Source organism: Ranitomeya imitator, chromosome 1 (genome assembly GCF_032444005.1).
Source record: "Ranitomeya imitator isolate aRanImi1 chromosome 1, aRanImi1.pri, whole genome shotgun sequence".
NCBI lineage: Eukaryota > Metazoa > Chordata > Amphibia > Anura > Dendrobatidae > Ranitomeya > Ranitomeya imitator.
The window spans coordinates 1,028,463,933-1,028,490,003 of record NC_091282.1 but is presented as its reverse complement, the minus strand read 5'-3'; the positions used below and the strand labels follow the sequence as shown (position 1 = coordinate 1,028,490,003).

At 44.6% G+C, this 26,071-nt stretch overlaps 1 protein-coding gene across 3 annotated transcripts in view; it reads left to right on the top strand.

The window, feature by feature from the left end:
* ANAPC10 (anaphase promoting complex subunit 10) overlaps positions 1 to 26,071 on the top strand; it is a 134,060-nt gene that overhangs the window by 26,310 nt on the left and 81,679 nt on the right. For all 3 annotated transcript variants that reach the window (XM_069744020.1, XM_069744019.1, XM_069744021.1), the window contains 2 exons: positions 2,741 to 2,831; positions 6,180 to 6,300. In XM_069744020.1, the coding sequence (XP_069600121.1) occupies positions 2,741 to 2,831; positions 6,180 to 6,300 (212 nt within the window). The remainder of the gene's footprint in view (positions 1 to 2,740; positions 2,832 to 6,179; positions 6,301 to 26,071) is intronic.

Here is a 26,071-nt window from a genome sequence, read left to right as displayed (position 1 = left end):
GAGGAAAGAAAAATTATTTTTTATTTTCATGGCTCTGCGTTATAAACTTCTGTGAAGCACCTGGGGGTTTAAAGTGCTCAATATGCATCTACATAAGTTCCTTGGGGGGTCTAGTTTCCAAAATGGGGTCACTTGTGGGGGAGCTCCAATGTTTAGGCACACAGGGGCTCTCCAAACGCGACATGGTGTCCGCTAACAATTGGAGTTAATTTTCCATTCAAAAAGTCAAATGGCGCTCCTTCCCTTCCGAGCCCTGCCGTGCGCACAAACAGTGGTTTACCCCCACATGTGAGGTATCGGTGTACTCAGGAGAAATTGCCCAACAAATTTTAGGATCCATTTTATCCTGTTGCCCATGTGAAAATGAAAAAAATGAGGCTAAAAGAATTTTTTTGTGAAAAAAAAAAAATTACTTTTTCATTTTTACGGATCAATTTGTGAAGCACCTGGGGGTTCAAAGTGCTCACTATGCATCTAGATAAGTTCCTTGGGGTGTCTAGTTTCCAAAATGGGGTCACTTGTGGGGGAGCTCCAATTTTTAGGCATACGGGGGCTCTCCAAACGTGACATGGTGTCCGCTAAAGAGTGGAGCCAATTTTTCATTCAAAAAGTCAAATGGCGCTCCTTCCCTTCCAAGCCCTGCCGTGCGCACAAACAGTGGTTTACCCCTACATATGAGGTATCAGCGTACTCAGGACAAATTGGACAACAACTTTCGTGGTTCAGTTTCTCCTTTTACCATTGTGAAATCAAAAAAATTGTTGCTAAAAGATAATTTTTGTGACTAAAAAGTTAAATGTTCATTTTTTCCTTCCATGTTGCTTCTGCTGCTGTGAAGCACCTGAAGGGTTAATAAACTTCTTGAATGTGGTTTTGAGTACCTTGAGGGGTGCAGTTTTTAGAATGGTGTCACTTTTGGGTATTTTAAGCCATATAGACCCCTCAAACTGACTTCAAATGTGAGGTGGTCCCTAAAAAAAAATGGTTTTTGTAAATTTCGTTGTAAAAATGAGAAATCGCGGGTCAAATTTTAACCCTTATAACTTCCTAGCAAGAAAATTTTTTTTTTCCAAAATTGTGCTGATGTAAAGTAGACGTGTGGGAAATGTTATTTATTAACTATTTTGTGTCACATAACTCTCTGGTTTAACAGAATAAAAATTCAAATTGTGAAAATTGCGAAATTTTCAAAATTTTCGCCAAATTTCCATTTTTATCACAAATAAACGCAGAATTTATTGACCTAAATTTACCACTAACATGAAGCCCAATATGTCACGAAAAAACAATCTCAGAACCGCTAGGATCCGTTGAAGCGTTCCTGAGTTATTACCTCATAAAGGGACACTGGTCAGAATTGCAAAAAACGGCAAGGTCTTTAAGGTCAAAATAGGCTGGGTCATGAAGGGGTTAAGGGTATGAAAATTCAAAGTTGGAAAATTGCAAAATTTTCAAAATTTTCGCCAAATTCCCGTTTTTTTCACAAATAAACGCAAGTTATATCGAATAAATTTTACCAGTAACATGAAGTACAATACGTCACGAGAAAACAATGTCAGAATCGCCAAGATCCGTTGAAGCGTTCCAGAGTTATAACCTCATAAAGGGACAGTGGTCAGAATTGTAAAAATTGGCCCGGTCATTAACGTGCAAACCACCCTCAGGGCTTAAGGGGTTAAAGTCATTTTTCAAGCTGATGTCATAAAGTATGCTAATTTACTGAGATAATGACTGTTGGGTTTTCATTGTCTGTAAGCCATAATCATCAACATTAACAGAAATAAACACTTGAAATACATCACTCTGTTTGTAATGACTTAATATGAGTTTCACTTTTTGTATTGAAGAACTGAAATTAACTTTTTGATGATATTCTAAATTTGTGAGATGCACCTTTAGACCCTCAGTCACTTCAAATGTGATATGGTGCCAAAAAAAACAAAAAATGGTTTTGTAAATTTTGTTGCTGTAAAGTAGACATGTGGGGAAATGTTATTTATTAACTACTTTTGTGTGACATAACTCTCTGGTCTAAGGGCACAAGAATTTAAAGTTTGAAATTGTGAAATTTTCAGAATTACGTATGCACTTTCCAAGTTTTAGTTATTTGATCCCATAAATGTAATTTATGCCTATATTTTTCTCACTTCACCAACTTAGACTGTTTAGTGCTGATAAATCGCAAGCCACTGTATAGTATGGTTACAATGTTTGCTGAGTACGGGCCTAGGCACTGTAGTTAAAGGGGTTGTCCGGTCCAAACCGATTAGTCTGTAGTCACTCTGTGTGACTGCAGATCTATGAATTCGAATCCCCCCCCCTAGCTGACACACTGTGCGTTGCAGGGGTTCCGCTTTTTCAGACCCGGTAGCGGAGGGTATGTGTGAGTTATACATGCTCCCGGTCAGTGGGCGTGGCTTTGGGAGTATGTATAACTTATACATATCTTCTGGTCCCGGGTGTGGAATGGCGACTCCCCGCTGCACACAGTGTGGGCACTGGGGGAATTCATAAGTCTGCAGTCACACTCAGTGACACACTCAGTGACTGCAGACTTACAGGTTTGGACCTGACAAACTGTTTAATAAAAGTGTAAGTTATATCTTTTAATGAATGAACACATTTTTATGTTTGTTTAATATTAAAATCCTGGAATTTCGCTTTCTTGTACCTTTTTTATTAAGGCTTGTCTAAATTTGTTGGTTGATGATGGTATTTTGCCTTTTTTCTGTTTTCTTAGGCTTTGGTGTCGACCAGCTACGAGATGATAACCTTGAAACTTACTGGCAATCTGATGGATCTCAGCCTCATTTAGTGAACATTCAGTTTCGGTAAATATCTTGTTTCATTCATTCCTCTTATAATCCTGACTTTGCAATGTTTGAACATTAATAGAATTTTTTTTACTTCAAAATTGAAATGTATAGAATCAAAAAATGTATACTTCTCTTTCAATGTGGTCAACGGTAGGCTATGTTCACACGTTGCGTTTTTACTACGTTTTTTTTTTTATGCAAGCAATACCTGCTCTCTTGGCAGTAAATAGGGTTCTTACATAAAGCAGATTTTGCTGGGTTTTTATTGTCTGTTGTGCATGCTGGTAAAGTTTAGTGGAAAAAAAAAACAATGCAACTTCATTAGGTTTTTGTACCAAAAATGCAGCAAAACCTTGATACCTGCGTTTTTGCACTTACTCATTGGTTTCTGTGGGTGAAAACAGTGCTGAAGCAGTTTTCCAATTCAGTCAGAAAAAGCCCCAATGTGCGAGCATGAGATTTCTGAAGTGTCATAGCTTTTGCTGGTACTGTAAAACGCAGCTTAACATTTGCATAAACCGCAACGTGTGAACATAGACGTGTACTGTAAAAGTCCCTCAAATACTTCCACAAGTGTATTTGTGATTACACGTTACTGCTGCTGGTCTATGCGTTCATCAGTTGCTTGCGATATATGCTGCAGTCCTACTCCCTTCCTTTTTTCTTTTAGCATGGCTCATTGTAATATAATATGTCGTTATTTTTGTTTTTAAAAACCATTCAACTTTAAAGGGGAAAAAAATGCTGGCAGGCACTTATCTGTAAAACACTGACATAACTAGATTCTCGTCTTTACACAGGGTAACCCCTGCAGTGAATATTCTGAACAGATAGACCCCTATTAATGCAGCATATGAAATAAGAGTCTTTTTGGGCCTATACGGGGCGTGCTTGTAGTGATGAGCGAGCGTGCCTTGATACTGAGTTATCTGAGTATCTCGGGTGTGCTCGAGGAATGAGTCCCGCGGCTGCATGTAAACATAAGGCAATACGGTTACATCAGTTTTCTGTAGACTAAAGTTAGATGTCTAGCTTTTGGGTTTGTTTTTTTTTTTTCAAGGTGCAGCAGAACTTCCTATTTTAGTCCTGCAAAATAGACAGATCCGAATGGAAATCTGCACAAGCTTGTGTCAAACGGATGCCTATCTGACATTCGTTTTACCCATCGTATCTTGTGTGGACATTGAGTTATCTGTTTGCGTTCATTTATCTTTGTGATTCAAAGGGTTATGTCGGACACCAAAAATCGTGGTGTGAAACTGGCCTAAATGGAGTGCCTTCATCAGTAGACAGCTGCAGATACCATGTTTTACTTTCTACAGGAGTCCAGGAGCGAAGTGATGAAGTAGGTCAGACAATATGACCAGCTGCCATGGCAGGAGAAACGCTGCTATGCTTCTCTGCCATGTGGGTGTGCTGCGTGTAGGTGGTATTTCTAAAAAAAATTCAGCGTCACACCCTCCTTCCCGTCTCATCCACAAGCAGAAGGCAGGGCGACAGGTTTTTTTCAACTTCTTGTTTTATTAGGAAAAAAATTAATTTAAAATCTTATTTTCTGATACAAATGTTGTGGTGAGGACTCCTGAACAGAAATGTATTGTTATTATTTTAAGAAGTCTTGTCCTATTAGTGTTGGGGAACCATTTTAAATGGGACCATATGAAACTTGGTAGTATGTCCCACGCTGGTCCCTGGGATCCACAACCAGCTGGGGCATGACGTGACTGCTATAAACAATCAGCAACCGCTGATTGGCTGCAGCGTTTTTTTGTTGCCCCCGTGGAAGTTGATTGTGAGCACGGAGGAGTAGCGTCGGCGCAGTAAGTACATTTTGTGTTGGTGTTTTTTTGTTTTTTTTTTGTGTGTAACTCCTCGCTGGTTTCATTTACTATTGGGTTGTTTCATAGTGGGAAAACCCCTGTAATAGTAAGTTACCGTATATACTCGAGTATAGGCCGAGACCCCTAATTTTGCCACAAAAAAACTGGGAAAACTTAATGACTCTAGTATAAGCCTACGGTGGAAAATGCAGCAGCTACCGGTAAATGTCAAAAATACTAATAGATACCAATAAAAGTAAAATTAATTGAGACATCAGTAGGTTTAAGTGTTTTTGAATATCCATATTGAATCAGGAGCCCCATATAATGCTCCATAAAGTTTATGATGGCTCCATAAGATGCTCCATATTAAAATATGCCCTATATAATGCTGCTCAAATGCGGATTATGGCCCTATAAGATGCTCTATAAAGATATTTGCCCCATATAATGCTCCACAAACGTTGCTTATGGCCCCATAAGATGCTCCATACAGTCATTTGCCCCATATGCTGTTGCTGGATTAAAAAAAGAAAAAAAAGTTACATACTCACCTCTCAGGCCCCCGACACTTGCTATAGTCACCTGCTCCTCGTTCCACCGCCGCCAGGCGCAGCTGTGTCTTCCATCCTCCGCGCTGACATTCAGGCAGAGGGCGGCGCGCACACTAATCTCGTCATCGCGCCCTCTGACCTGAGTGTCAGTGCAGAGGACAGGGAAGACGCGGCGGCTGGCGGCGGTGGAACGTGGAGCAGGTGAATATCGTGCACTGCGTTATATTCACCTGCTCATGGCGCGGTCCCTGGCTCCCCCGGCGCTACAGCTTCTTCCTGTATTGAGCGGTCACATGGTACCGCTCATTACAGTAATGAATATGCGGCTCCACCCCTATGGGAGTGGAGTCGGGTTCATATTCATTACTGTAATTAGCAGTACCATGTGACCGCTCACTACAGGAAAACGCTGCGGCGCCGGGGGAACCAGGGACCGCGCCAGGAGCAGGTGAGTATTTATTGCACAGCTCCGCACCCCCTCCCCTGCCGCCCCCTGGGTATGACTCGAGTATAAGTCGAGAGGGGCAATTTCAGCCTTAAAAAAATGGGCTGAAATTCTCGGCTCATGCTCGAGTATATGCGGTATCTATGATTGCTGTTATAAAAACATTATCACTTTTATCTTAATTGCTCATTTTGTCCCTAAATTAGTGTTTTGTCAGAGTAAAATATGGTTTTATGATCGCCTTTAATTAAACCCCTTTTGATGTACAGGTTATAAATAGGTTGTAAATAGGATCTTGTTTTATAGAGTTGCACAATAGTCCTGAAATGATTATTTTCCTTCCATGGTCTCCTAATTACCGCACTTCCGAAACATCCTGCAGTGTATTGTGTAGTGGAACCGCTTCCATATGCCCGCATGTGCCAATTCTTTACTGATTATTTACAGCAGAAAAGTACACGGTGGCTATGGTTTTATTACGCTACTGAAGCATTTTAATGAGCTCTGAATGTGGTTGCATTGCTTTATTTTTCTGGCTTTCCAGAAGAAAGACTACTGTGAAGGCCTTATGTATTTATGCTGATTACAAGTCGGATGAGAGCTACACACCAAGCAAAATCTCGGTCAGAGTGGGGAACAACTTCCACAACCTTCAAGAGATTCGGGTAGGTTTCTTTTTTTCTTCATGTTTTGACTTTTCTTAACTAAACAGTATTTCAATTTTTAGCAGTGTAAGTTATGGACTGTGAAGTTTATAAACTTTAACCATTTCCAAGTTGACATCATGGGCCTTTGAGACTGTTCTGACTGTGTACTTGCTTTCAGTGGATTTTAGTTCCTAATATCCATTTATTTTTCAAGTTCTTCAAAATATAAACTGAACCTGTCAGTGGTTTTATGCTGTCCGGACCTAGGCAACCTGAGATCTGATGTTCTCCCTCATCACAGTAAGCGGTGGTTTCCTCTGAAATGTAATCTCTTGAAAGACTAGCCGGGCAGGTGGCCAAGAGTCCTCCGGGTGGCTCCCTCCAGCTCTTCCCTGCCCATCTTGGCCAGATTGTCAAGACTTTCATTATATACAAATAGATAAACCCTAGCTACGAGAAATTTAGTAAGGAGGAAAGTACTCTCTGAGCGTAGTAAATGGTGATATAATGGTTTATGTGGGTAAAGATTAATCTTGCTCACCTGAGGAGGTTGTGCAGACTAGGGATAATACTAGGCATCACTTGACAGGTTGAATCCTTTCAATGGCATGCTACTCATCAATAGACTGTGGGAATTGCTTTCCTTGCCCAAAAACTCATCTACATGGATGTGATGCAGGGAATGGAGATCCAGAGGCGCTTCCGTTTGTAGGAGGGGTCCTAATTTGTGTGTTTAAATGTTGAGAAAAATTCAGCAAACTCATTAAAAAAAATTGTATTTGCTGTAATTACAATCCAGCACTCAGGGTGCAAAAAAGTGTATTCACATACTAATAAAATGGAACATATTCAAATTGGAACTTTAAAAAAATAAAAATTGCACAACGCATGCCAACTATGTCTTTGTCAGGTGCCTACAGACACACAGCCCATAAAAACTACTTATACCAATGTTTATTACTTTTGGGTGCAGAAGAGATCCAATAATTCTTACTTATTCTACTGAGGATCTCATAGGCTAGGATTTAACTAGAATTTGCTTAAAAGTGCCTCCCCCCCCCTTTTTTTTTTTTTAACCCCTTCATGACCCAGCCTATTTTGACCTTAAAGACCTTGCCGTTTTTTGCAATTCTGACCAGTGTCCCTTTATGAGGTAATAACTCAGGAACGCTTCAACAGATCCTAGCGGTTCTGAGATTGTTTTTTCGTGACATATTGGGCTTCATGTTAGTGGTAAATTTAGGTCAATAAATTCTGCGTTTATTTGTGATAAAAACGGAAATTTGGCGAAAATTTTGAAAATTTCGCAATTTTCACATTTTGAATTTTTATTCTGTTAAACCAGAGAGATATGTGACACAAAATAGTTAATAAATAACATTTCCCACATGTTTACTTTACATCAGCACAATTTTGGAAACAAAATTTTTTTTTGTTAGGAAGTTATAAGGGTTAAAATTTGACCAGCGATTTCTCATTTTTACAACGAAATTTACAAAACCATTTTTTTTAGGGACCACCTCACATTTGAAGTCAGTTTGAGGGGTCTATATGGCTTAAAATACCCAAAAGTGACACCATTCTAAAAACTGCACCCCTCAAGGTACTCAAAACCACATTCAAGAAGTTTATTAACCCTTCAGGTGCTTCACAGCAGCAGAAGCAACATGGAAGGAAAAAATGAACATTTAACTTTTTAGTCACAAAAATTATCTTTTAGCAACAATTTTTTTATTTTCCCAATGGTAAAAGGAGAAACTGAACCACGATAGTTGTTGTCCAATTTGTCCTGAGTACGCTGATACCTCATATGTGGGGGTAAACCACTGTTTGGGCGCACGGCAGGGCTTGGAAGGGAAGGAGCGCCATTTGACTTTTTGAATAAAAAATTGGCTCCACTCTTTAGCGGACACCATGTCACGTTTGGAGAGCCCCCGTGTGCCTAAAAATTGGAGCTCCCCCACAAGTGACCCCATTTTGGAAACTAGACCCCCCAAGGAACTTATTTAGATGCCTAGTGAGCACTTTAAACCCTCAGGTGCTTCACAAATTGATCTGTAAAAATGAAAAAGTACTTTTTTTTTCACAACAAAATTCTTTTCGCCTCAATTTTTTCATTTTCACATGGGCAGTAGGATAAAATGGATCATAAAATTTGTTGGGCAATTGCTCCCGAGTACGCCGATACCTCATATGTGGGGGTCAACCACTGTTTGGGCACTCGGCAGGGCTCGGAAGGGAAGGCGCGCCATTTGACTTTTTGAATGGAAAATTAGCTCCAATTGTTAGCGGATACCATGTCGCGTTTGGAGAGCCCCTGTGTGCCTAAACATTGGAGCTCCCCCACAAGTGACCCCATTTTGGAAACTAGACCCCCCAAGGAACTTATCTAGATGCATATTGAGCACTTTAAACCCCCAGGTGCTTCACAGAAGTTTATAACGCAGAGCCATGAAAATAAAAAATAATTTTTCTTTCCTCAAAAATGATTTTTTTAGCCTGGAATTTCCTATTTTGCCAAGGATAATAGGAGAAATTGGACCCCAAATATTGTTGTCCAGTTTGACCTGAGTACGCTGATACCCCATATGTGGGGGTAAACCACTGTTTGGGCGCACGGCAGGGCTCGGAAGGGATGGCACGCCATTTGGCTTTTTAAATGGAAAATTAGCTCCAATCATTAGCGGACACCATGTCACGTTTGGAGAGCCCCTGTGTGCCTAAACATTGGAGATCCCCCAGAAATGACCCCATTTTGGAAACTAGACCCCCAAAGGAACTAATCTAGATGTGTGGTGAGGACTTTGAACCCCCAAGTGCTTCACAGAAGTTTATAACGCAGAGCCATGAAAATAATAAATACGTTTTCTTTCCTCAAAAATAATTATTTAGCCCAGAATTTTTTAATTTTCCCAAGGGTAACAGGAGAAATTTGACCCCAAAAGTTGTTGTCCAGTTTCTCCTGAGTACGCTGATACCCCATATGTGGGGGTAAATCACTGTTTGGGCACATGCCGGGGCTCGGAAGTGAAGTAGTGACGTTTTGAAATGCAGACTTTGATGGAATGCTCTGTGGGCGTCACGTTGCGTTTGCAGAGCCCCTGATGTGGCTTAACAGTAGAAACCCCCCACAAGTGACCCCATTTTGGAAACTAGACCCCCAAAGGAACTTATCTAGATGTGTGGTGAGCACTTTGAACCCCCAAGTGCTTCATAGAAGTTTATAATGCAGAGCCGTGAAAATAAAAAATCATTTTTCTTTCCTCAAAAATGATGTTTTAGCAAGCATTTTTTTAGATTCACAAGGGTAACAGGAGAAATTGGACCCCAGAAATTGTTGCGCAGTTTGTCCTGAGTATGCTGATACCCCATATGTGGGGGTAAACCACTGTTTGGGCACACGTCGGGGCTCGGAAGTGAGGGAGCACCATTTGACTTTTTGAATACGAGATTGGCTGGAATCAATGGTGGTGCCATGTTGCGTTTGGAGACCCCTGATGTGCCTAAACAGTGGTAACCCCTCAATTCTACCTCCAACACTAACCCCCCCGCACCCCTAACCCTAATCCCAACTGTAGCCATAACCCTAATCACAACCCTAACCACAACCCTAATTCCAACCCTAGCCCTAAGGCTATGTGCCCACGTTGCGGATTCGTGTGAGATATTTCCGCACCATTTTTGAAAAATCCGCGGGTAAAAGGCACTGTGTTTTACCTGCGGATTTTCCGCGGATTTCCAGTGTTTTTTGTGCGGATTTCACCTGCGGATTCCTATTGAGGAACAGGTGTAAAACACTGCGGAATCCGCACAAAGAATTGACATGCTGCGGAAAATACAACACAGCGTTTCCGCGCGGTATTTTCCGCACCATGGGCACAGCGGATTTGGTTTTTCATATGTTTACATGGTACTGTAAACCTGATGGAACACTGCTGCGAATCCGCAGCGGCCAATCCGCAGCCAAATCCGCACCGTGTGCACATAGCCTAATTCTAAAGGTATGTGCACACGCTGCGGATCCGCAGCAGTTTCCCATGAGTTTACAGTTCAATGTAAACCTACGGGAAACAAAAATCGCTGTACACATGCTGCGGAAAAACTGCACGGAAACGCAGCGGTTTACATTCCGCAGCATGTCACTTCTTTCTGCGGATTCCGCAGTGGTTTTACAACTGCTCCAATAGAAAATCGCAATTGTAAAACCGCAGTGAAATGCGCAGAAAAAAAAGCGGTAAATCCGCCATAAAGCCGCAGCGGTTTAGCACTGCGGATTTATCAAATCCGCAGCGGAAAAATCCGCAGAGGACCAGAATACGTGTGCACATACCGAAGCCCTAGCCCTAGCCCTAACCCTACCCCTACCCCTAACCCTACCCCTAACCCTACCCCTAACCCTATTCTAACATTAGTGGAAAAAAAAAATGTCTTTATTTTTTTATTGTCCCTACCTATGGGGGTGACAAAGGGGGGGGGTCATTTATTATTTTTTTTATTTTGATCACTGAGATTGATCACTGAGATAGTTTATATCTCAGTGATCAAAACGCACTTTGGAACGAATCTGCCGGCCGGCAGATTCGGCGGGCGCACTGCGCATGCGCCCGCCATTTTGGAAGATGGCGGCGCCCAGGGAGAAGACGGACGGGACCCCGGCAGGATCGGTAAGTATGATAGGGTGGGGGGGGGACCACGGGGGGGATCGGAGCACGGGGGGGGGGGGGGGGGGAATCGGAGTGCGGCAGGCGTGGAACGGAGCACGGGGGGCTTTAACGGAGCACGGGGGCTGTAACGGAGCACGGGGGGGGGGGGGTGGATCGGAGTGCAGGGGGGGTGATTGGAGCACGGGGGGGTGATTGGAGCACGGGGGGAGCGGACAAGAGCACGGGGGGGAGCGGAGCACTGGACGGAGGGGAGCCGGAGCAGTGTACCGGCCAGATCAGGGGGCTGGGGGGGCGATCGGTGGGGTGGGGGCACATTAGTATTTCCAGCCATGGCCGATGATATTGCAGCATCGGCCATGGCTGGATTGTAATATTTCACCCGTTATAATAGGTGAAATATTACAAATCGCTCTGATTGGCAGTTTCACTTTCAACAGCGATCAGAGCGATCGTAGCCACGAGGGGGTGAAGCCACCCCCCCGGGCTAAACTACCACTCCCCCTGTCCCTGCAGATCGGGTGAAATGGGAGTTAACCCTTTCACCCGATCTGCAGGGACGCGATCTTTCCATGACGCCACATAGGCGTCATGGGTCGGATTGGCACCGACTTTCATGACGCCTACGTGGCGTCATGGGTCGGGAAGGGGTTAATTACCGTATATACCACTTTTTTGGGCTGAAAGTCACCCTCTCGGCTTATACTCGAGTCATACCCTGGGGTCGGGAGGGGGAACGGGGGCTGTCTAATTATACTCACCTGCTCCTGGCGCTGTGCAGTCCCTGCTTCCCCAGCGCCGGCAGCTTTTTCCGGTCACATGGTACCGCTCATTACAGTAATGAATATGTGGCTCCACCTCCAATAGAGGTGGAGCCGCATATTCATTACTGTAATGAGCGGTAACGGTGACCGCTCAGCACAGGAGGAAGCTGCGGCGTCGGGGAAGCAGGGACTGCACAGTGCCAGGAGCAGGTGAGTATAACGGGGAGGGGAGCGCTGCGCGATATTCACCTTCTCCCCGTTCCAGGCGCCGCTCCGTCTTCAGCAGTGACGCTCAGGTCAGAGGGCGCGGTGACGTGGTTAGTGCGCGCCCTCTGCCTGAACGTCACTGCTGAAAACAGAGTGGCGCCGGAACGAGGAGCAGGTGAATATTGAAAGTGCCGGGGGCCTGAGCGACTGAGCGGTGAGTATGTGATTTATTTTTTTTTATCGCAGCAACAGCAAATGGGGCAAGTGTCTGTATGGAGCATCTATGGGGCCATAACGTTTGTGCAGCACTATATGGGGCCATAAAGTTTGTGCAGTACTATATGGGGCAAGTGTCTGTATGGAGCATCTATGGGGCCATAACGTTTGTGCAGCACTATATGGGGCAAGTGTTTGTATGGGGCCATAATTAACGTTTGTGGAGCATTACGGTATATGGGGCAAATATCTTTATGGAGCATCTTATGGGGCCATAATCAGCATTTTTGCAGCATTATATTGGGCAAATGTGTCTATGGACCATCTTATGGGGCCATTATTAACCTTTATGCAGGATTATATGGGGCATATTTTAATATGGAGTATCTTATGGGGCCATCATAAACTTTATGGATCATTATATGGGGCTCCTGATTTCAATATGGATATTCAAAAACACTTAACCTACTGATGTCTCAATTAATTTTACTTTTATTGGTATCTATTTTTACTTTTGACATTTACCGGTAGCTGCTGCATTTCCCACCCTAGGCTTATACTCGAGTTTTTAAAGGGCCACTGTCACCCCCTCCAGCCGTTATAAACTAAAAGAGCCACCTTGTGCAGCAGTAATGCTGCATTCTAACAAGGTGGCTCTTTTAGTTTTTGTTTCTGTTATTCCCACAATAAATGTATTTATAATTCTGCTGAAATACCTGTCTTTGTCCATGGAGGCGGGACTGAAGCCTCCTCTTAGAAGCGTCCAACTGCCGTCAGTCATCTCTTGTGTAGATTTTCGCCGCCCCCTCAGCACTGTTATTGTGTGAATTCCGGCGCCTGCGCTCTGCTCTTCTGCCTTGCGCAGGCGCATAGAGCATTTGCCGTCCTAGCGCTGGTGCCGGGTTCCGTTCTGCGCCTGTGCGGGCAGTGCGGCCACCCTGTGTCATACCGGCCTCCTCTGACGCTGCGGCCGCTTCTCCTATCAGTCCCGCTCTCTCCATTTCTCCTCGCCGCTCTCAGTGTCGCGCCGGTTCCCCGCGTCCTCTTCCTGCTGCTCGGGGATTTCGGCGTGGGGTGCGCGCTCCTCTTCCCTCCCGTCCTGTACCTGCTCCACACATGCGCCTTAGGACGCGGGCGTGCACTTCTTCCTCCAGTTAACCATTTCTGACCCTCCCTGCTCCTGTCTCCTCCAATCAGGTACTTCTTTGGGCTATATCAGGCCTCGCCTCCATAATGGAGGGGCCTGATTGTTGTGTGCAGTTTGTACCTTCGTTTGGCCCTGTCTGGTTCAGATCCTTTTCTGCTCCGGTCTGGTCCGTTTTCTCAGGCTCATTCTCCTCCTGTCTTCCCTCCATTTTCCCAGCCTGTCTCCCTTGGTTCGTCCCTTCCTCCCCTCTCCCTTTTACTTTCATTCCCAGGATTTCTCCTCCACTTCCGTCCTTCCCTTCTGTCCTTTCCAGAGCCGTCCCTCTTGGTGCCAGCTGTTGCGGTATTGTTCCCCTCGGGCCTGCTCCCCAACTATCCCTGTATAGGGGTTGTCATCTCGGGTTCGCTCGCCCCTGGGTGTATCAGTACCGTGACCCAGAGGGTCCACTCTCTGTCCGGTTCTTCCGTCCTCACGGTCACTATAGGACTGCGCTCAGATTTCATCAGAGTGCAGTCAGATTGTCACAGTACAATCAAGCCATGGACCCCGCTGGTGCCTCCGCAGCAACCCAGAAGGAGTTGTTGTTCTTACGGGAGATTCAGACCCGTATTATGTCTGTTATGAAGTCTATGGACTCTCGTTTAACCGCCCTACAGATTTCGGATCCTGGTAACGCCCCTCTGCTGGTGGGACTCCAGCAGGAGCTCGCACAGCAGCGAGATACCCAGTCCCATATTCTTACTTACATGGCATCGGTCGACGACCGCCTTCACTCTCTTCAGTCTACCGCCGCTGCTTCTGCCTCTCATCGAGATCCTGTACCCCTTCCTCCTCCTCGTTTGGGAAAGCCCCCTCGATACAGCGGCGATCCCAAATTGTGTCGCGGTTTTTTGAACCAGTGCCGTCTACGCTTCGAGCTCCTACCCCAGCAATATCCCTCTGATTGTGCTAAGGTGGCCTTTATTGTGTCCCATCTCGAGGGAGAAGCTCTGTCCTGGGTTAACCCCTTATGGGAGCGGGATGACCCGGTAGTTGCCAGTATACAGATTTTTCTGGACACATTTCGTAAGGTCTTTGATGAGCCAGGTCGGGTGGCATCTACCACTGAATCCCTCTTTAATCTTCAACAGGGGAACCTTACTGTTGGACAATACGCCATCCGCTTCCGGACACTTTCTTCTGAGCTTGGGTGGAATAACGAGGCACTGGTAGGGGCTTTTTGGAGAGGGCTCTCGTCCAAGATTAAGGATGAGCTCGCAGGTCGGGATACCCCTACTATCCTGGAGGACCTTATATCCCTGGCCACACGTATTGATTTACGTTTCCAGGAGCGCTCTCGAGAATTAGTCAGGGAGAGGAGATCCTTTAGGACTAATTGGGTGCCTGGTTCCTCCTCGGTCAAGTCCTCTGCTTCTTCCGCTCCTGAACCTATGCAGGTGGATCGAGTTAGGTTGTCGGAGCAGCGTCGCAGGGAGAGGTTGGCGCAGGGCTTGTGTCTTTATTGCGGAGGGGTAAATCATTTCCTGCGTTCCTGTCCAGAGAGGCCGGGAAACTCCTCCACCTAGGCCAGGTAAGAGAAGCCTTCCTAGGTGATTCAAATTCCTCTCTACCCCTAACCCCTACCCCCTCTAAGGGTTTCATCCGGAAGTCCTCTTCTCCAGCTGGAGCCGGTTTTTTCTTCGTTCGGAAGAAAGATGGATCCCTTCGGCCATGTATAGACTACCGAGGTCTGAATTCCATCACAGTCAAGAATAGGTATCCCCTACCGCTGATTCCTGAACTCTTCGACCGACTGAGAGGAGCCCGAATTTTCTCCAAACTAGATTTATGCGGAGCCTATAATTTGATCCGAATTCGCGCTGGAGACGAGTGGAAGACTGCCTTCAACACCCGGGATGGCCACTATGAATACCTGGTCATGCCCTTTGGTCTCTGTAACGCTCCAGCGGTCTTCCAGGAATTTGTGAATGAGATCTTCCGTGATCTACTGTATTCTTGTGTGGTGGTGTATCTTGACGACATCCTTATTTTTTTCACCCGACTTGTCCTCTCACAGAAGAAGTGTTCGTCTGGTTCTACAGCGTCTTCGGGAGAATCGCCTCTACGCAAAGATCGAGAAGTGTTTGTTTGAACAGACTTCTTTGCCTTTCTTGGGATATATTCTTTCTGACATGGGGTTGGAGATGGATCCTGAGAAACTATCTGCTGTACTTAAGTGGCCTCGTCCTATTGGAGTGAAGGCCATCCAACGATTTTTGGGCTTCGCTAACTACTATAGACAATTCATTCCGCATTTCTCTTCTGTGACCAAGCCTCTCGCCGCTCTTACCCGGAAAGGAGCGGTTCACAATGTTTGGCCTCCGGAGGCAGAAGACGCCTTTCTCTCCCTAAAAAGGGCCTTCACATCTGCTCCTGTTCTTCATCGGCCTGTGGCCAGCAGGCCTTTCATCCTTGAAGTGGATGCCTCCTCTTCGGGTGCTGGGGCAACTCTCTCCCAAAGATCTCTCTCCGGTCGTCTGGTTCCTTGTGGGTTCTTCTCGAAGTCATTTTCGCCCGCGGAATGCAATTATTCAATTGGAGATCGAGAATTACTAGCTATAAAGATGGCTCTACAGGAGTGGCGTTATCTCTTGGAAGGGGCCATTCATCCCTTTAAAATTTTCACAGACCACAAAAACTTGGCTTAAATTCAATCCGCCCAAAGACTTAATTCCAGACAGGCCAGATGGTCTTTGTTCTTTTCTCGTTTTGATTTCAAGCTTCATTTTCGACCCGGATATAAGAATTCTAAAGCGGATGCACTTTCCCGATCCTTGCAATCTCCCGAGACAGAAGAAGGTCCTTCACATATTATTGATCCTGCCAAAATCATCATGGTGGCTCCCTCTAACCTCCTCTCTGTTCCCCCTGGCAGAACTTTTGTCCCGTGTGACGAGAGAACAGAGGTATTGCATTGGGGACATTCTTCCAAAGTTGCTGGACATGTCGGCACCAAGAAGACTCTCGCTCTTCTCTCCCGGTACTATTGGTGGCCGTCTCTCCGACAAGATACTTCGGATTTTGTGGCCTCCTGCACGACTTGTGCTAAAAACAAAGTACCTAGAGAGCTACCTTCTGGTCTCCTGCATCCGTTACCCGTTCCCGAGGCCCCTTGGCAACAAATAGCTATGGATTTCGTTACAGATTTGCCTCGTTCCTCTGGATGCACAACCATCCTGGTGGTGGTGGATCGGTTCTCCAAGATGGCCCATTTCGTTCCATTGCCTGGATTACCCTCGGCTCCAGAATTGGCAAGAATTTTCATCCATCAGATCTTCAGATTACATGGACTTCCTCAGCGAATTGTGTCGGATCGAGGGGTCCAATTTACCTCCAAGTTCTGGAGAGCACTTTGTAAGCTATTGGGCATTTCGCTGGATTTCTCCTCCGCCTATCATCCTCAGACCAACGGGCAAGTGGAACGGATAAATCAAATCTTGACCTCCTACCTCCGCAATTTTACCAACGCTCATCATGATGACTGGGTAACTCTTCTTCCTTGGGCTGAGTTTGCCCATAATAATCATCCTAGTGGGGCAACTTCTAAATCTCCATTCTTTGTGGTTTCTGGTCTGAACCCGGGAATACCTCTTCCTATGTCTTCCCCTTCTGGAGTGCCTGCAGCAGACGCTTTTTCTTCTGAATTTTCCCAAATTTGGAGAGAGACCAAGGAGGCTCTCGTTCGGACTGCAGCCCAGATGAAGAGACACGCCGACAAAAGGAGAAGGGATCTTCCACCGTGTCATCCTGGTGACAAGGTCTGGCTTTCGACTAAACACATTCGCTTGAAGATTCCTTCCTACAAGTTGGGTCCTCGATAAATCGGTCCCTTCGAGATTTTGGGACGTATTAACAACGTGGCCTATAGATTGAGATTGCCGGCTTCTCTCCGAGTCCCTAACGTCTTCCATGTCTCGCTCTTGAAACCTCTCATTCTTAATCGATTCTCTCCTGCACCCATGGACTCCCCTCAGCCCTTTAGCTTTGACAATGATTTTGAAGTAAAGGATATTCTGGCCATGAAGAGGGTTAGAGGAAGGGTCTTCTATCTTATTGATTGGAAGGGGTTTGGTCCTGAGAAGAGATCGTGGGAGCCTAGGGAGAACGTTAATGCTCCACGGATTCTGAGAAGATTCACAGCCAGTCTCGGAGGGGGGAGTCTTAGGAGGGGGGGTACTGTCATACCGGCCTCCTCTGACGCTGCGGCCGCTTCTCCTATCACTCCCGCTCTCTCCATTTCTCCTCGCCGCTCTGTGTCGCGCCGGTTCCCCGCGTCCTTTTCCTGCTGCTCGGGGATTTCGGCGTGGGGTGCGCACTCCTCTTCCCTCCCGTCCTGTACCTGCTCCACACATGCGCCTTAGGACGCGGGCGTGCACTTCTTCCTCCAGTTAACCATTTCTGACCCTCCCTGCTCCTGTCTCCTCCAATCAGGTACTTCTTTGGGCTATATCAGGCCTCGCCTCCATAATGGAGGGGCCTGATTGTTGTGTGCAGTTTGTACCTTCGTTTGGCCCTGTCTGGTTCAGATCCTTTTCTGCTCCGGTCTGGTCCGTTTTCTCAGGCTCATTCTCCTCCTGTCTTCCCTCCATTTTCCCAGACTGTCTCCCTTGGTTCGTCCCTTCCTCCCCTCTCCCTCTTACTTTCATTCCCAGGATTTCTCCTCCACTTCCGTCCTTCCCTTCTGTCCTTTCCAGAGCCGTCCCTCTTGGTGCCAGCTGTTGCGGTATTGTTCCCCTCGGGCCTGCTCCCCAACTATCCCTGTATAGGGGTTGTCATCTCGGGTTCGCTCGCCCCTGGGTGTATCAGTACCGTGACCCAGAGGGTCCACTCTCTGTCCGGTTCTTCCGTCCTCACGGTCACTATAGGACTGCGCTCAGATTTCATCAGAGTGCAGTCAGACTGTCACACCCTGTTACTGAATCCCCGCCCCGCACTGTTATGCATTATGCACAGTGCGGGGCTGGGATTCCTGGGCATGTGCACTGCGCTTCTCAGACGCTCCCCAGGTCCCCCGTTTTTCAGCGTTGCCGGAATATACAGGTATCCTTGCCGGCGTTTGGAACAGCCGCACAGAACAATGCTGGAAGGCGGGGGACCTGTGGAGCGTCTGACAAGCGCATAACACAGTGCGGGGCGGGGATTCAGTAACAGGCTGACCGCACAGGTGCAGAAAGGAACCCGGCACCAGAGCTCGGACGGATAATGCTCTATGCGCCTGCGCAAGGCAGAAGAGCAGAGCGCAGGTGCCGGAATTCACACAATAACAGGGGCTGCGAAAATCTACACAAGAGATGAGTGACGGCAGTTAAACGCTTCTAAGAGGAGGCTTCAGTCCCGCCTCCATGGACAAAGACAGGTATTTCAGCAGAATTATAAATACATTTATTGTGGGAATAACAGAAACAAAAACTAAAAGAGCCACCTTGTTAGACTGCAGCATTACTGCTGCACAAGGTGGCTCTTTTAGTTTATAACGGCTGGAGGGGGGTGACAGTGGCCCTTTAAGTTTTCCCAGTTTTTTGTTGCAAAATTAGGGGGGGTCGGCTTATACTCGAGTATATATGGTATGTATAAATCCCAAAACAATTAAGAAAAAAAAAAGTTCTAATTTTAATGTTCCATTTTATTGGTATGTGAATACACTTTTTTTGCACCTTGAGTGCTGGATCGTAATTACAGCAAATATATACAAAAACTTGTTTATAAGTTTGCTGCATTTTTCTCTACATTTCAAAAGCAAATTGGGATTCCTCCTCCAATGGGAAGCACCTCTGGATCTCCATTCCCTTCATCTATATACAAATGATTGACAGGTCTCTCCCTATCTGGGTAGGTGGAAGCCTCTTCTTTCCCTGGCCTACTTCTTGCTCTGCACCACCTTCTACATCTATAAGACCTAGCTGTCTGACTATTTCACTCTGCAAGGGGTTCGGACATCCATCAGGTTCTGTTTAAATGGAAACTAAAGTGTTCTGCTGTATTCGCTCTTAGCCCACAAATGGCTCATTACCTTTAGTCTTGCCACTTTAAAAGTAAGGTGGAGAAGGCAGAAGGTGGCGCTTACATTTTTGTTTTGTCAGAATGTTGGGCATTCAAAGGGAGGTGTAATTAGAATATTATGCGTTGGATTTTTTTTAGCTCAGGTTTTTATGCGAAAAGTTTTTCTTTGCAATTTTCACACTGGCCACAAAGCCAAATTTAAGGCTCCTATTTCTTGTTGGACACATAGCCTAGGTCTCTTTTTATTAATGTCTATGTTCACATGTTGCTTTTGTTTTCATTTTTTTTTTTTTTTTTTGCAGCCAAAACCTGATCTTTTGGCAGTAAAAAAAAAAAAAAAATCTGCAATCAAAAAGCAGGTTTTGCCATGTTTTCTTGCTGCGTTTTTCAGGATCGTAAAGTTCAGCTTTTCCTCCTCCATGCAAGCATGAACAGTACAAGGTGTTAGGTCACCAATTCAAGACGCAAAACGTTTTTGGGAAAAAAAGCAATTTGGTCAAATTATTTAGTGAAAAAAGTTTGTCTGGAAAAAAAAAAGTGACCGTTCTGAACAAAAAAGTTGATATGAGTTCATGAAATAGTTGGTAATTACAAATGTAAAGCAAAAAAAAACAGGGAAGAAGCCAGCACTGCTTATGGTCAGAACGCAATAACTGAAGTGCAATTGCACATAAATTCTAACTGTATTTCAAATATGAGACATTTAGCAAACAATTGATCAATTCTTTGAGCTACCCCGCCACTTCACGGCAATCTCATAATGGGGCAGTCCTAATCTTCGTATTTTATTTACGTTGTGCCATTATGGCCTCCTGAATGTATAAAGAGTATAAAAAAAAAAAAAAGGACCACATTAAATGCTAACTGTACCTGGAGCATTTTCAGAATCACTCCCTTGGTGCCAGGAAAGGCAAGCGCAGGTAAAGGCCGATCAGGTCCAGTGCGGACATTTCAGATCTGGCTTCCCTTTTTTTTTTAATTACAAATGTAACAATAGCAGAGAGTTGAATTGGTCTGACATTGTTTACCTAAGACGTTGGCGGAGCATTGAGTTGGCCAATCATTGTTCAGTGTAACACATTGGTCAGACATTCTTGTACACATTGGTCAGGCATTCTTTACTTGTACACATTGGTCAGGCATTGAGATGGTCATGCTTTATTTACTTTTACAAAAATTTAGTTAAACTGTAAGGCTGTGTGCAAACGTTGTGTTTTTGCAGATTTGCCACTGAGGTTTTCTAACCTAATACGAACAGCTGTGTTCATGTGAAAGAAAAACATTATGGTTTAACCCCTTAATCCCATATGACGTACTATCCCGTCGAGGTGGGGTGGGCCTTAATTCCCACCGACGGGATAGTACGTCATAGCAATCAGCCGCGCTCACCCCCCGTGAGCCTATCGCAGCTGACATCCGGCACTATGTGCCAGGAGCGGTCACGGACCGCTCCCGGCACATTAACCCCCGACACACCGCGATCAAACATGATCGCAAGGTGCCGGCGGTACAGGGAAGCATCGAGCAGGGAGGGGCTCCCTGTGGGCTTCCCTGAGACGATCGGTACAAGGCGATGTGCTCACCTTGTACCGAGCATCTTCTCCCTGCAGTCCCCGGATCCAAAATGGCTGCGGGGCTGCGTCCGGGTCCTGCAGGGAGTACTTCCGAGTTAGGTGCAGGCTGCAGCTGCAGCTCTAATCCTGCACGGCTGTTTGTCAGATCACCGATCTGACAGAGTGCTGTGCACACTGTCAGATCAGTGATCTGTGATGTTCCCCCCCTGGGACAAAGTGAAAGAGTAAAAAAAAAAATTTCCACATGTGTAAAAAAAAAAAAAAAAAAATTCCTAAATAAAGAAAAAAAAAAATATTATTCCCATAAATACATTTCTTTATAAAAAAAAACAATAAAAGTACACATATTTAGTATCGCCACGTCCGTAACGACCCAACCTATAAAACTGTCCCACTAGTTAACCCCTTCAGTGAACACCGTAAGAAAAAAAAAAACGAACCAAAAAACAACGCTTTATTATCATACCGCCGAACAAAAAGTGGAATACGCGATCAAAAAGACGGATATAAATAACCATGGTACCACTGAAAACGTCATCTTGTCCCGCAATAAACGAGCCGCCATATAGCATCATAACCAAAAAAATAAAAAAGTTATAGTCCTCAGAATAAAGCAATGCCAAAATAATTATTTTTTCTATAAAAGAGCTTTTATCGTATAAAAGCGCCAAAACATAAAAAAATGATATAAATGAGGTATCGCTGTAATCGTACTGACCCGAAGAATAAAACTGCTTTATCAATTTTACCAAACGCAGAACAGTGTAAACGCCTCCCCAAAAGAAATTCATGAATAGCTGGTTTTTGGTCATTCTGCCTCACAATGTAACAAAATGTCACGTGCCCGAAAATGTTACCAATAAAAACGTCAACTCGTCCACAAAAAACAAGACCTCACATGACTCTGTGGACCAAAGTATGGAAAAATTATAGGTCTCAATGTGGAGACGCAAAAACTTTTTTGCTATAAAAAGCGTATTTTAGTGTGTGACGGCTGCCAATCATAAAAATCCGATATAAAAAACGCTATAAAAGTAAATCAAACCCCCCTTCATCACCCCCTTAGTTAGGCTAGGTTCACATTGCGTTAATGGGTTAACGCTAACGGACAGCGTTGCACGGCGAAAATGTCGCAATTAACGCCGTGCAACGGGTCCGTTAGCGCACCCATTGACAGCAATGTGATTTTCGGGTGTAGCGCATCGCTAGCGCGTGCCATTTTCGGCTCGCGCTAGCAAGGTGCCGTTCTTTTGTGGCGCGCCTCGGACGCTGCTTGCAGCGTCCGCGGCGCGCCCGAGGTCCGATCCCCGATCTGCCAGAGCGGGGACGTTAACGCGACCACTAAACGCGACACCTAAAAAGACATTGCGTTAGCGCAATCCGCTAGCACTAAACGGATTGCCCTAACGCAATGTGAACCTAGCCTTAGGGAAAAATAATAAAATAAAAAAAAATGTATTTATTTCCATTTTCCCGTTAGGGTTAGGGTTAGGGCTAGGGTTAGGATTACATTTACGGTTGGGATTAGAATTAGGGGTGTGTCAGGGTTAGAGGTGTGGTTAGGGTTATAGTTGGGATTAGGGTTAGGGGTGTGTTTGGATTAGGGTTTCAGGTAGAATTGGGGAGTTTCCACTGTTCAGGCACATCAGGGGCTCTCTAAACGCGACATGGCGTCCGATCTCAATTCCAGCCAATTCTGCATTACAAAAGTAAAACAGTGCTCCGTCACTTCCGAGCTCTCCCGTGCGCCCAAACAAGGGTTTACCCCAACATATGGGGTATCAGCGCACTCCAGACAAATTGGACAACTTTTTGGGTCCAAGTTCTCTTGTTATCCTTGGGAAAATAAAAATTTGGGGGGCTAAAAATCATTTTTGTGGGGGAAAAAAAGGATTTTTTTATTTTCATGGCTCTTCGTTATAAACTGTAGTGAAACACTTAAAGTTCTCACAACACACCTAGATAAGTTCCTTAAGGGGTCTACTTTCCAAAATGGTGTCACTTGTGGGGGGTTTCAATGTTTAGGCACATCAGGGGCTCTCCTAACGCAGCATGGCATCCCATCTCAATTCCAGTCAATTTTGCATTGAAAAGTAAAATGGCGCTCCTTCCCTTCCGAGCTCTGCCATACGCCCAAACAATGGTTTACACCCACATATGGGGTATCAGCGTACTCAGGACAAATTGGACAACAATTTTTGAGGTCCAATTTCTTCTCTTACTCTTGGGAAAATAAAAAATTGGGGGCGAAAAGATAATTTTTGTGAAAAAATGATTTTTTATTTTTACGGCTCTGCATTATAAACTTCTGTGAAGCACTTGGTGGGTCAAAGTACTCACCACACATCTAGATAAGTTCCTTAAGGTGTCTACTTTCCAAAATTGTCACTTGTGGGGGGTTTCAATGTTTAGGCACATGAGGGGCTCTCCAAACACAACATGGCGTCCCATCTCAATTCCAGTCAATTTTGCATTGAAAAGTCAAATGGCGCTCCTTTCCTTCCGAGCTCTGCCATGCGCCCAAACAGTGGTTTACTCCCACATATGGGGTATCAGCATACTCAGGACAGATTGTACAACAACTTTTGGCGTCCATTGTATCCTGTTACCCTTGGTAAAATAAAACAAATTGGAGCTGAAATAAATTTTGTGTGAAAAAAAAAAAGGGTTAATAAACTTCTTGAATGTGGTTTTGAGCACCTTGAGGGGTGCAGTTTTTAGAATGGTGTCACACTTGGGTATTTTCTATCATATAGACCCCTCAAAATGACTTCAAATGAGATGTGGTCCCTAAAAAAAAAAAAATGGTGTTGTAAAAATGAGAAATTGCTGGTCAACTTTTAACCCTCATAACTCCCTAACAAAAAAAAAATTTGGTTCCAAAATTGTGCTGATGTAAAGTAGACATGTGGGAAATGTTACTTAAGTATTTTGTGTGACATATCTCTGTGATTTAAGGGCATAAAAATTCAAAGTTGGAAAATTTCAAAATTTTCGCCAAATTTCCGTTTTTTTTTTCACAAATAAACACAAGTTATATCGAATAAATTTTACCACTAACATGAAGTACAATATGTCACGAGAAAACACTGTCAGAATCGCCAAGATCCGTTAAAGCGTTCCAGAGTTATAACCTCATAAAGGGACAGTGGTCAGAATTGTAAAAATTGGCCCGGTCATTAACGTGCAGACCACCCTCGGGGCTTAAGGGGTTAAACTTGGGATAAAACACGAATATAAATAGGTTTCACATCCTTCTGTACCTGCATTTTTCTGCTTTTATTGCATTTATTGCTGTCTATGGGTTATCAAAAAATCTCATGTCTGTGCATGAGATTTCTGAAATCTCATAGCTTTTGCTGGTACTGTAAAGAGCAGTTTTTAACGCAACATGTGAACATAACCTTAGGGCTGTCCCACACGTCCAGATAATTCCGGTACCGGAAAAATCGGTACCGGAGTTATCCGTGTCCGTGAGCTCACGTAGGCCATCTGTGTGGCACACGTGTGCCGACTGGGTACCACACGGAGCGTGCAGGAGACAGCGCTAGAGATAAGCGCTGTCCCCTGCATCTGGTGCTGAAGCCGTCATTCATATCTTCTTTCCAGCAGCGTTCGCTGGAGAGAGGATATGAAAAATCCTTTTTTTTTTTTTTTTCCGTGTTTAAAATAAAGATCCCTGTCCTCACCCCCCTCCCACCCCCTGTGCGCCCGCCCGCTGTTAATAAAATACTCACCCGGCTCCCTCACAGCGTCCTGTCCTCGCCGCACCTTCTCCTGTATGAGCGGTCACATGGTGCCGCCCATTACAGTCATGAATATGCGGCTCCACCCCTATGGGACCACGTGACCGCTCATACAGGAGAAGCTGCGGCAAGGACAGGACGATGCGAGGGAGCTGGGTGAGTATTTTATTAACAGCGGGTGGGCGCACGGGGGTTGGGGACAGAGATCTTTATTTTAAACACGAAAAAAAAAAGGATTTTTCATATATTCTCTCCAGCAAACGCTGCTGGAGAGAAGATATGAATGGCGGCTTCAGCACCACGTGGGGGGGGACAGCTCTTACTGTAAAAAATAAATAAGACTGGACACAAAATCTTCGCTTTTTCATCATTTCGCCAAAAAGGAATAAAGCGCGATCAAAAAGATGAATGTAAATAAAAATGGTATCTCTGAAAACGTAATTTTGAACTGCAAAAATCAAGCAGCCATACAGCTCCATCAGCGGGAAAAAAAGTTATAGCTCTCAGAATAAAGCGATTAAAAAATATTTTCCCCTATAAAATTCATTTTAATTGTGTAAAAGCTTCAAAGCATTAAAAAGATACAAATGTGGTATATCTTTAACCCCTTAAACACCGAGGGTGGTTTGCACGTTAATGACCGGGCCAATTTTTACAATTCTGACCACTGTCCCTTTATGAGGTTATAACTCTGGAATACTTCAACGGATCTTGGCGATTCTGACATTGTTTTCTCGTGACGTATTGTACTTCATGTTAGTGGTAAAATTTATTCGATATAACTTGCGTTTATTTGTGAAAAAAATGGAAATTTGGCAAAAATTTTGAAAATTTCGCAATTTTCCAACTTTGAATTTTTATACCCTTAAATCACAGAGATATGTCATGCAAAATACTTAATAAGTAACATTTCCCACATGTCTACTTTACATCAGCACAATTTTGGAACCAAAATTTTTTTTTTGTTAGGGAGTTATAAGGGTTAAAAGTTGACCAGCAATTTCTCATTTTTGCAACACAATTTTATTTTTAGGGATCACATCTCATTTGAAGTCATTTTGAGGGGTCTATGTGATAGAAAATACCCAAGTGTGACACCATTCTAAAAACTGCACCCCTCAAGGTTCTCAAAACCACATTCAAGAAGTTTATTAACCCTTCAGGTGTTTTACAGGAATTTTTGGAATGTTTAAATAAAAATGAACATTTAACTTTTTTTCACACACAATTTATTTCAGCTCCAATTTGTTTTATTTTACCAAGGGTAACAGGAGAAAATGGACCCCAAAAGTTGTTGTACAATTTGTCCTGAGTACGTTGATACCCCATATGTGGGGATAAACCACTGTTTGGGCGCATGGCAGAGCTCGGAAGGAAAGCAGCGCCATTTGACTTTTCAATGCAAAATTGACTGGAATTGAGATGGGATGCCATG